We start from the raw sequence: 12222 nt of genomic DNA on the forward strand, positions 1-12222 counted from the left end.
GGGGGTGGGACAACATGAAGGGGAGGAACTACAGGAGGATTCATATGCGCAAGGGACAACAACATCACCAAGGTCCAGACGTTCATCATCACCAACGCAGCAGGCATGGGACCATGGGGGACAGGGATCGACAAGGGCGCATAGTAGCAGGCGAAATGTTGAGCAAGGTGCAGGAGAACATGAAGAAATGGAGGACGAACTGTCCATGGACATGGAAGACTCAGCGGATGAGGGAGACCTTGGTCAAATTTCAGTTGAAAGAGGTTGGGGTCAGATGTCAGAGGAAGAAAGAACGGGTAGCACCTCTATGCCACAAACACAGCATGGACTTGGTCCGCATGGCTGCGCAAGACACATGAGTGCCTTTTTGTTGCACTACCTCCAACATGACAGTCGTATTGTCAAAATTAGAAGTGATGATGACTACTGGATTGCCACACTATTAGATCCCCGGTACAAGTCCAAATTTTGTGACATAATTCCAGCCATAGAAAGGGACGCACGTATGCAGGAGTATCAGCAGAAGCTGTTACTAGATCTTAGCTCGGCTTTTCCACCAAACAACCGTGCAGGTGCAGGGAGTGAATCTCCCAGTTGTAACTTGACAAACATGGGACGGTCTCGTCATCTTCAACAGTCTACCCGTACCAGTAGGACCTTTTCTGGTGCCGGTAACAGCAATTTTATGGAATCTTTTCATAATTTTTTTAGACCCTCTTTTGCAAGGCCACCAGAGACAACAAGTCTGACACATAGTCAACGGCTGGAGAGGATGATACAGGAGTATCTCCAAATGAACATCGATGCCATGACTGTGCAACTGGAGCCTTGCTCCTTTTGGGCTTCAAACCTACAAAAATGGCCAGAGCTCGCAACTTACGCCTTGGAGATTTTGTCGTGTCCAGCTGCCAGCGTTGTCTCTGAACGTGTATTCAGTGCTGCTGGGTGTGTGCTGACAGATAAGCGCACGCGTCTGTCCAGTGACAATGTGGACAGACTGACGTTCATCAAAATGAACAAGTCATGGATCCAGAAGGAATTTACTACCCCTGTGTCATCCTGGGGAGAGTAAATGCTTGTGGATTTGGAATGTGCTTGATGCAAATCAAAACATCCTGTTTGCAACTAGGGCCCAAGTGCTGCCACTGATGGGGTGGGTGTCTGTGTGGCCCAATTTTTGGAAAAAAGGGAGACTCCGCTTGGAGTAACCCTTGCTTGCTGTGTTTTTAAAAGAAGCCAAGATGAACAGAGCTGGGATCAGGAAAGACTTTGCTACCTACCCCGGTGTCATCCTGTGGACGGCTAAGAATAGCGTATTTTTGAATGTGCTTGATGCAAATCAAAACATCCTGTTTGCAACTAGGGCCCAAGTGCTGCCACTGATGGGGTGGGTGTCTGTGTGGCCCAATTTTTGGAAAAAAGGGAGACTCCGCTTGGAGTAACCCTTGCTTACATTGTTTTTAAAAGAAGCCAAGATGAACAAGTCATGGGTCAGCAAAGACTTTGCTACCTACCCCGGTGTCATCCTGGGGACGGCTAAGAATAGCGTATTTTTGAATGTGCTTGATGCAAATCAAAACATCCTGTTTGCAACTAGGGCCCAAGTGCTGCCACTGATGGGGTGGGTGTCTGTGTGGCCCAATTTTTGGAAAAAAGGGAGACTCCGCTTGGAGTAACCCTTGCTTACATTGTTTTTAAAAGAAGCCAAGATGAACAAGTCATGGGTCAGCAAAGACTTTGCTACCTACCCCAGTGTCATCCTGGGGACGGCTAAGAATAGCGTATTTTTGAATGTGCTTGATGCAAATCAAAACATCCTGTTTGCAACTAGGGCCCAAGTGCTGCCACTGATGGGGTGGGTGTCTGTGTGGCCCAATTTTTGGAAAAAAGGGAGACTCCGCTTGGAGTAACCCTTGCTTACATTGTTTTTAAAAGAAGCCAAGATGAACAAGTCATGGGTCAGCAAAGACTTTGCTACCTACCCCGGTGTCATCCTGGGGACGGCTAAGAATAGCGTATTTTTGAATGTGCTTGATGCAAATCAAAACATCCTGTTTGCAACTAGGGCCCAAGTGCTGCCACTGATGGGGTGGGTGTCTGTGTGGCCCAATTTTTGGAAAAAAGGGAGACTCCGCTTGGAGTAACCCTTGCTTGCTGTGTTTTTAAAAGAAGCCAAGATGAACAGAGCTGGGATCAGGAAAGACTTTGCTACCTACCCCGGTGTCATCCTGTGGACGGCTAAGAATAGCGTATTTTTGAATGTGCTTGATGCAAATCAAAACATCCTGTTTGCAACTAGGGCCCAAGTGCTGCCACTGATGGGGTGGGTGTCTGTGTGGCCCAATTTTTGGAAAAAAGGGAGACTCCGCTTGGAGTAACCCTTGCTTACATTGTTTTTAAAAGAAGCCAAGATGAACAAGTCATGGGTCAGCAAAGACTTTGCTACCTACCCCGGTGTCATCCTGGGGACGGCTAAGAATAGCGTATTTTTGAATGTGCTTGATGCAAATCAAAACATCCTGTTTGCAACTAGGGCCCAAGTGCTGCCACTGATGGGGTGGGTGTCTGTGTGGCCCAATTTTTGGAAAAAAGGGAGACTCCGCTTGGAGTAACCCTTGCTTACATTGTTTTTAAAAGAAGCCAAGATGAACAAGTCATGGGTCAGCAAAGACTTTGCTACCTACCCCGGTGTCATCCTGGGGACGGCTAAGAATAGCGTATTTTTGAATGTGCTTGATGCAAATCAAAACATCCTGTTTGCAACTAGGGCCCAAGTGCTGCCACTGATGGGGTGGGTGTCTGTGTGGCCCAATTTTTGGAAAAAAGGGAGACTCCGCTTGGAGTAACCCTTGCTTGCTGTGTTTTTAAAAGAAGCCAAGATGAACAGAGCTGGGATCAGGAAAGACTTTGCTACCTACCCCGGTGTCATCCTGTGGACGGCTAAGAATAGCGTATTTTTGAATGTGCTTGATGCAAATCAAAACATCCTGTTTGCAACTAGGGCCCAAGTGCTGCCACTGATGGGGTGGGTGTCTGTGTGGCCCAATTTTTGGAAAAAAGGGAGACTCCGCTTGGAGTAACCCTTGCTTGCTGTGTTTTTAAAAGAAGCCAAGATGAACAGAGCTGGGATCAGGAAAGACTTTGCTACCTACCCCGGTGTCATCCTGGGGACGGTTAAGAATAGCGTATTTTTGAATGTGCTTGATGCAAATCTAGCTGTGAAGTGTACAACTGGGGCCCAAGTGCTGCCACTGAAGGGGTGGGTGTGTGTGGGGCCCAATTTTTGGAAAAAAGGGAGACTCCGCTTGGAGTAACCCTTGCTTGCTGTGTTTTTAAAAGAAGCCAAGATGAACAGAGCTGGGATCAGGAAAGACTTTGCTACCTACCCCGGTGTCATCCTGGGGACGGATAAGAATGGCGTATTTTTGAATGTGCTTGATGCAAATCTAGCTGTGAAGTGTACAACTGGGGCACAACTGCTGCCACTGAAGGGGTGGGTGTGTGGGGCCCAATTTTTGGAAAAAAGGGAGACTCCGCTTGGAGTCACCTTGCGGTGTTTTACATGACTTTAGAAGGGCGTGCCATGCCTATATCTGTGTGTCCTCCTCTTTTTCCTTGTCCAGCTGTTTTGTTTTCGCATGAGTACATGTCCTTGTCACTTTCCCATGTGTTTGTGTTGTGTTGTGAGTTGTTTGTCACCTTTTGGACACCTTTGAGGGTGTTTTCTAGGTGTTTTACTGTGTTTGTGATTGCCTGCCATTGTTTCCTATGGGCTCGAGTTCGGTTCGTCGAACGTTCGACGAGCCGAACTCGAGCCAGACCCCCCGTTCGGCGAACCGCCTCGAGCCGAACCGGGACCGGTTCGCTCATCTCTATAGACTACATCATTTATCATATTTCGAGTCTGACAGTGTTTACCAAGACTACTAAGAACAAATTACCCTTTGTTAGTGCATTGCAATTGGATGGGGCCCAAACACCCAAACCCATAACACGCATAAAACCCAGCAAACATGCCTGCCATGTTTTCCTAAGCAAAGTAAATTCTTATTATAACAATTAGTTATTTGTACTGCACTTCTGAAATAAGCTAGCTACAAGAAAAAGAAGCCAGTGTTTTAGCGTTAGCCCTCAAATATTTTTTTTGTATTGCTTAACCTACACCTAAAAGCTTAACATGGCTGGTAGAGAAAACAATATATTGTTGTAGTGATGGTATATCTTCAATCCATATAAAATCTGAGTTATGAGGCATGTATCAACACATATGGCTTCTCAGAAACCTATAGTCAGATACATATTTTACTGTTACGTCCTCTTCAGGGAGACTATAGTATTACATTGTCCTTCTAACTATTAGATAGCTGTCAGACCTATATGATGTCCTAAGCTATAAGGTGACATATGAAAAGAAGAAAAACAGCCCATATACATAGTTATGGTCTGCAAGTATATCTTTCAGTATGCTATGCTGTTTCAGTCTAGTATATTATAGGGACAGGACCTGTAAAATAATACAACTGATGGCAGAAAAAACAACAACTTACCCCCTCCTGCCCTCTCTCACCACTGATGATAGCTGTCATGTAGCTATGATTGAATTGATAAAATGCAAATCAAATTTGAGTCAACTTTTATACCATGAAAAGGTCCCTGTGAATTTAAACAATCTTTTTATTTGATTCACACAAAATTGGCAAAAAAGAGCCCTTTGATTTTTTACATATTGCAGAAGATTGCATCAGCCGCTAAAAGCTCACATGGCCTCAGGCACAACCACATCAACTTCCCCATAATGCCTTGCCGCTATTACATTACATGTTGTAGTACAGCCAATCAGGAGGGAGAGAAATTACCATAGACTATATAAAAGCTTAAGCAAGGAATTCAACAGCCATTGGGTTGGATACAGATGAAAACTGGAAAAACAACTGTTTTGAATGTTGATAAATGTAAATTAGTTATATACATTTTCTAATTTTATGCTTTTTAGTTAAAATTCAAATACACACTATCACACATACCAACAAAAGGATCATCCCATCTCATAGATTTTTGTCATGTCCACAGTATATGTCATAAAAGTATGATAGATATAGGTTCCACTACTAGGTCCCGCATCTATCTTTCGAACAAACATAGTGTGCCACAGAATATGGCATTGCACATGCATGGCTCGCCAATCATGTTCTCTACAACCCTAGAGTTAATGAGGACCTGTCACGCAAAAATAAGAATATATAGGTAAATACCTTGTAAAAAAAAAAATCCCTAAGCTCCCCTGATTCTCCTGCTCTTATCCCTCCATTGCAGAGATATTCATATCTATTTTTTCTAGAGTGTGCTATGTGAAATCAATGATTGCAAGCCAACTGGGAGTTTTTTTAGTCTTCATTGACGCATGCACTGTCACCCCTTCCTTACCGATACTGCCAATCACAGCTCGGAAGCTGATCTAGCAGTCTCCAGCAGTCACACAGTGATCGGCAGCATTCGAGGGAGGGAGGGGTTAAACTCATGCACCCAGAGAAGACTGAAGAAATGCATAGTTGGTCTGCAAAACAGAGATTTCTAATAGTGTGCACCAAAAGAAACAAATTTGAATGTCTCTGCAATAAAGTGATGCAGCGCAAAACAGAAAAGAGCAGAAGAATTTTAGCCAGTAACAGGTCAACTTTGGACAGTTCCTGCAATCCTGCTGGAAGATGAAAGAAAAATAAAGCAATCTGGACCAGGAGAAACATAGAGTGTATACACCAACAGAGTTAAACATAAGATTTTTAATTAAAGAGGACCAACCAGCAAGATTTTGCTATATGAGGCAAAGGCAGTGCCATACAGGCATTAAACTGCTGATTGCAGGCATACCTGTTATAGAAAGATGTGATGCTTTGTTGATTAAATATCTTTAACCAAAGTTGCAGGAAAGCACTGCACTTTGATGTGTGCAACACGGGCAGGTCTTTTTGGGTCGGGTACTCTTGTTTATCCCTCTTCCTCCGGCGTCTTCTCGCTTGTCTCTTTTCTTAATTTGAATATCGTGCCGCACCATCATTACTGTTCTTGGTGACACATGTGCGTTGCCACAGTACTCAGGTCTTCATTAATATGGCGACGAAGTCTACGCATGTGCGTACCACGATTCCCGACGCCATTTTATTGAAGACACTGCACTGAAGACTACGAGAAGCATCGGAGCATGTGCCGTTGTAAAAAAAAAATAAAAATCTGTGCACATACCATGTGTTCAATAAAATGGCGTTGAAGATCGTGGTAAGCACATGCTCAGACTCCAGCACCATTTTAATGAAGACCTGAGTACTGTGGTAATGCGCATGTGCCGCCAAGAGCAATGGCGGCGTGGCGCGTATTCAAATAAAGAAAAGGAAACAAGCCAGAGGACGCGGTGGAGGAGTTTACAGTGAGGACCCGACCCACAAAGACCCGCCCATATTGCACATATCAATCAAAGTGCAGTGCTTTTCTGCAACTTAAATTATACATATTTAATCAACCAAGCATCTGATCTTTTTACGAAAGGTATGCCTGCAATCAGCATCTTAGTTCTTGTATGGCACTGCCTTTACCTCATATAGCAAAATCCTGTTGGTTGGTCTTCTTTAAGTATAATTTAATTTACCTTATTACCTGGCAATTGTTTATTTCATATCTCTGCCTGCTAATTGAAACTCTGCAAACCAAACACTATACAATACTATAGACAATTAGAAAAAGCACATGAAAAACATTTTTTAAAACAAAAAAGATCACGTAATTCTGCAGTTGTGTGACTATTCCGATTATATACTGATATTAAAATTTATACATAACTTCTAAATCAACTGAATACATTAGAAACAATTGAATGCCTAAATCTGAATGCTTTTATATGTCCTTTCTAAAAGTTGGTGACCAGAATTGCACCATGTATTCCTGAGGATATCTTACCATGGACTTATGTAGAGGCAAGACTGTACTTTACTCACGTGAGTCTTACCCTCTGTTGAGTTTGTTGACTTTGGCTGCCATTGACTGATGTCGCTTGCTTCTGGGCACTTTGTAAAGCATAGCTACACTTTACCACCAATTGACATAGAACCAAAATAGAAAATGTAGCTTTTATCACCCTAACTAACAATCTGACTACTCACTATTAGAGATGAGCGGACCTGTGGAAGCTCGGGTTCGCCGGGTTCAGTGGGACTTTAGATAAAGTTTAGTTCGCGACCTGAACTTGATCCCGGATCCTGAACCCCATTGGAAGTCACTGATTGGGAAGTTCAGCTCTCCACCCACACACTGTCAGTCATAAACAAATAATTTCCGGGGGAGGGTGGGTTTTTTTTGGTTTTTTTTTGAGGGACACACTACAAAAATGTTGTTTTTACCCTCAGACACATTCAGACACCCTGATGCTCGATCAAGTGGTTAGCATAGGTACAGCACCCAAACTCTGAACTTGGACACTGTTGTTTGGTTCGAACCCCGATCTTTACAGTTTGGGTTCGCTCATCTCTATTCACTATAGATCCTGCTGAAAAACCACATATGTTGCATAACTAACTGTTTAGCATTTCAAAACACTGAATGGATTGTGCCATCAGAATAGGACCTATTTTTTAAGTAAGGTTTTTCTGTTACATATAGTTAAAAAAAATTGGCAATGTCTTTTTTCCATATCATAATCTATCTTAAATCAATATTCATAATCTTGCAGTTTTTACCCTGGTCACTAAGACTATTAAACTGTAATTTCATATAATTTCAGGAGGAGCAAAGTTTCATATTATCAGAGGCAGGATTACAATGGCTGGTGACATCTGTTTACACAGCTGATAACACAGGATCCACCAATCACATTAGGAGATGTTACAGCCGATCCTGCTCCCCCTCCCTTCACAATGTCAATTCACACACTTGTCTTTCTACTTTCTCTTCTTTTGCAAACAGCTCCAGGTCTCTCATATTTGAAGGGCACCTTCGTACAACAGCATTATTAAAATCTCTCCACAGGTGTTCAATGGGATTTAGATCCAAACCCATTGCAGGCCACTTTAGAATTCCTCATCGCTTTGTTTTGATCCATTTCTGGGGGCTTCTTGAAGTATGTTTGGGGTAATTTTCCTGCTGTAAGACACATGACCTTGGACACAAACTCAGCTTTCTCACACTGGGCACTGCTTTGCAACCCCAAATACTTTGGGAATCTTCAGATTTCATGATCCCTTGCACACAGTCAAGACACCCAATGGCAGAGGCAGCAAAACAATACCAAAATATCTTTGAGTTTCTACCATCTTTGATTGTAGGTACTGTGTTGTTTCCTTAGTAGACCTTATTCCATTTTCAGCAAACAATAAAATTATGTTCTTTATCAAAAAGCTCTATGATGGTGTCATCTGTCCACAAAACACTTTCTCAGAAGGATTTTGGCTTAGGCACGTATATTTCAACAACTGCAGTCTAGTGTCTTTATGTCTCTGTGTCAGCATTGGGGCCCTCCTGGTCTCCTACCATAGCTTTTCATTTTTTTCAATTGTCGATGGATAGTTCGCACTGATAATGATGCACCCTGAGTCTGCAGGACAGCTTGAATTTATTTGTAACTTTATTGGGGCTGCTTAACCACTATCTGGATTATTCAGCGTTGCAACATTTCATGAATTTTTCTCTGCTGTCCAGGGAGATTAGTTACAATGCCAACGGTTGCAAACTTCTTGATTATGTTGCTCACACAGAACAAAAGACCATCAAGATCTCTAAAGATAGCCTATAACTTTGAGATTGTTGATATTTTTCAAAATTCTGATTCTCAAGTCTCCAGCTAGTTTTCTTCTCCTCTTTGCATTCTTCATGCTTAGTGTGGCATACACAGACACACCATGCAAAGATTGAGTCAACATCTACCCTTTTTATCTGATTTCCGGTGTAATTTTCATATTGACCACACCTGTTACTTCCCATTATGCTCATCAGATCCTATAGAGCCTCGTTCTTAACATGTGGCTTCATAGGTCACTCCTGGTCAGTGGAAGACTCGGAATCTCTCAAGCTCATGAGAAATTCTGTTCCTGCCGCTGACCGAGTCTGACGTATGGAGCCTTCTTCTGGGAACATTCTCAAAATGAGGATCCATATGTCACTTGTGGTCAGCGGCAAGTATGGAATTTCTCCCAAGCGTTAGAAATTCCAGGCCTGACACTGATCGGGAGTGACTTATGGAGCCTCATTCTGAGAACATTCTCAGAATGAAGCTCCATAGGATTCAATGGACGTAGTGAGACATCAGACCATTGTATCAAGTAGGAACTTCAAGGATTTCTTTTAATTAATAAATTAGTGAATGACGAAGTGTGGGGACGTTTTTATTCAGCTACTATATATTGGGATTGGATCTTAGAAATTGGAATACCCCTTTAAGTTTGTGGGTGTTAAGTGGAAAAATACTTTTTCAAGGCACTGTACGTAGAATCTCACAGGATCTCATTGTAAAATAATATACAAGAGTTTTCTCTTATCATACAACAAGAGTTTTCTTTTACCATGGCCGGAAATGCTTTGATAAGATAGCTTTTACACATACAGTGCCTACAAGTAGTATTCAACCCCCTGCAGATTTAGCAGGTTTGATAAGATGCAAATAAGTTAGAGCCTGCAAACTTCAAACAAGAGCAGGATTTATTAACAGATGCATAAATCTTACAAACCAACAAGTTATGTTGCTCAGTTAAATTTTAATAAATTTTCAACATAAAAGTGTGGGTCAATTATTATTCAACCCCTAGGTTTAATATTATGTGGAATAACCCTTGTTTGCAATTACAGCTAATAATCGTCTTTGATAAGACCTGATCAGGCCGGCACAGGTCTCTGGAGTTATCTTGGCCCACTCCTCCATGCAGATTTTCTCCAAGCTATCTAGGTTCTTTGGGTGTCTCATGTGGACTTTAATCTTGAGCTCCTTCCACAAGTGTTCAATTGGGTTAAGGTCAGGAGACTGACTAGGCCACTGCAACACCTTGATTTTTTCCCTCTTGAACCAGGCCTTGGTTTTCTTGGCTGTGTGCTTTGGGTCGTTGTCTTGTTGGAAGATGAAATGACGACCCATCTTAAGATCCTTGATGGGGGAGCGCAGGTTCTTGGCCAAAATCTCCAGGTAGGCCGTGCTATCCATCTTCCCATGGATGCCGACCAGATGGCCAGGCCCTTTGGCTGAGAAACAGCCCCACAGCATGATGCTGCCACCACCATGCTTGACTGTAGGGATGGTATTCTTGGGGTCGTATGCAGTGCCATCCAGTCTCAAAACGTCACGTGTGTGGTTGGCACCAAAGATCTCGATCTTGGTCTCATCAGACCAGAGAACCTTGAACCAGTCTGTCTCAGAGTCCTCCAAGTGATCATGAGCAAACTGTAGACGAGCCTTGACATGACGCTTTGAAAGTAAAGGTACCTTACGGGCTCGTCTGGAACGGAGACCATTGCGGTGGAGTACGTTACTTATGGTATTGACTGAAACCAATGTCCCCACTGCCATGAGATCTTCCTGGAGCTCCTTCCTTGTTATCCTTGGGTTAGCCTTGACTCTTCGGACAAGCCTGGCCTCGGCACGGGTGGAAACTTTCAAAGGCTGTCCAGGCCGTGGAAGGCTAACAGTAGCTCCATAAGCCTTCCACTTCCGGATGATGCTCCCAACAGTGGAGACAGGTAGGCCCAACTCCTTGGAAAGGGTTTTGTACCCCTTGCCAGCCTTGTGACCCTCCACAATCTTGTCTCTGATGGCCTTGGAATGCTCCTTTGTCTTTCCCATGTTGACCAAGTATGAGTGCTGTTCACAAGTTTGGGGAGGGTCTTAATTAGTCAGAAAAGGCTGGAAAAAGAGATAATTAATCCAAACATGTGAAGCTCATTGTTCTTTGTGCCTGAAATACTTCTTAATACTTTAGGGGAACCAAGCAGAATTCTTGTGGTTTGAGGGGTTGAAGAATAAATGACCCTCTGAATAAACTTTTCACAATTTAAAAAAAAAATAAAAAAAGAAATAACATTCTTTTTTGCTGCAGTGCATTTCACACTTCCAGGCTGATCTACAGTCCAAATGTCACAATGCCAAGTAAATTCCGAATGTGTAAACCTGCTAAATCTGCAGGGGGTTGAATACTACTTGTAGGCACTGTACACGCATTACTTTGTTTGCTATTTTGCATGAACCACGCTGCTGCAACCTTTCAGTTATGGTCAAGAATGAGCAATTGCAAAACATTTCTTATATTTTAACTATGTTCATTTAATGGGAAAATGCATCCTGATGGTTAACATAAATTTGATGGTGCTGATGAATTTTTTTTTGTATCTAATTTATTTTGCTAGTTAAATTCATGTTAAGGAGCACATATATTTTTAAAAGGAAAACTGTAAAAATGTTTGTGTAACTCTTAGTTGCTGAAATATTTGCAACTTTTGGTGTTTCTACCTAAGTCCCTAACAGCTCTGGCAACTTGTTCTCTTTTTTTCAAAGTGGGCAGAGCTCAGTTGGGGGAGCATGGACGAGTGCAGTCAACAACTTCATCATCATTTATGCCACAAAAAAGTGGCATATGTTATGTCAGAAATATATATCCATCTATAACTGGAGTACGAGTATTGCAAAAGGCACCACCTCTTAATGAATTTGGCACGTCTGTCTACAGCGTATTTTTTATCAAGACTATTGTACAAAATGTCAGTCTTGATGAATCGGGGCCTAACCTCCATATGGACTGGAATTTCAAGTCCAGCTTTACTTTACTATACCTTAAAGTAAAGGGGGTGTTACACGCAGCGATATTGCTAGTGATATCGCTGGTGAAAGCACCCGCCCCCGTCGTTTGTGCGTCACGGGCAAATCGCTGCCCATGGTGCACAATATCGTCGAGAGCCGTCACATGGGACTTACCTGCCTAGCGACTTCTTTGTAGCCGGTGAACCGCCTCCTTTCTAAGGGGGCGGTTCGTGCAACGTCACAGCGGCATAACTAAGCGGCCGCCCAATAGAAGCGGAGATGAGCGGGACGTAACATCCTGCCCACCTCCTTCCTTCTGCATTGCCGGCGGCCGCAGGTAAGCTGCAGTTCGTCCTTCCCGAGGTGTCACACGTAACGATGTGTGCTGCCTCGGGAACGACGAACAACCTGCGTGCTCAACATTCAACGATTTTTTAAAAAGGAATGACATGTCAATGATG

At 43.0% G+C, this 12222-nt stretch overlaps 1 protein-coding gene across 5 annotated transcripts in view; it reads left to right on the top strand.

Moving 5' to 3' along the window:
• The window catches only part of EDAR (ectodysplasin A receptor), a 206615-nt gene that overhangs the window by 184871 nt on the left and 9522 nt on the right, over positions 1-12222 (top strand). For 4 of the 5 annotated variants that reach the window (XM_075336433.1, XM_075336432.1, XM_075336431.1 and 1 more), the window contains exon 11: positions 6906-6986. The exons of the other annotated variant lie outside the window; for it this stretch is intronic. In XM_075336433.1, the coding sequence (XP_075192548.1) occupies positions 6906-6986 (81 nt within the window). The remainder of the gene's footprint in view (positions 1-6905; positions 6987-12222) is intronic. 5 annotated transcript variants of the gene reach the window in all.

This window comes from Anomaloglossus baeobatrachus, chromosome 2 (genome assembly GCF_048569485.1).
Source record: "Anomaloglossus baeobatrachus isolate aAnoBae1 chromosome 2, aAnoBae1.hap1, whole genome shotgun sequence".
Lineage (NCBI taxonomy): Eukaryota > Metazoa > Chordata > Amphibia > Anura > Aromobatidae > Anomaloglossus > Anomaloglossus baeobatrachus.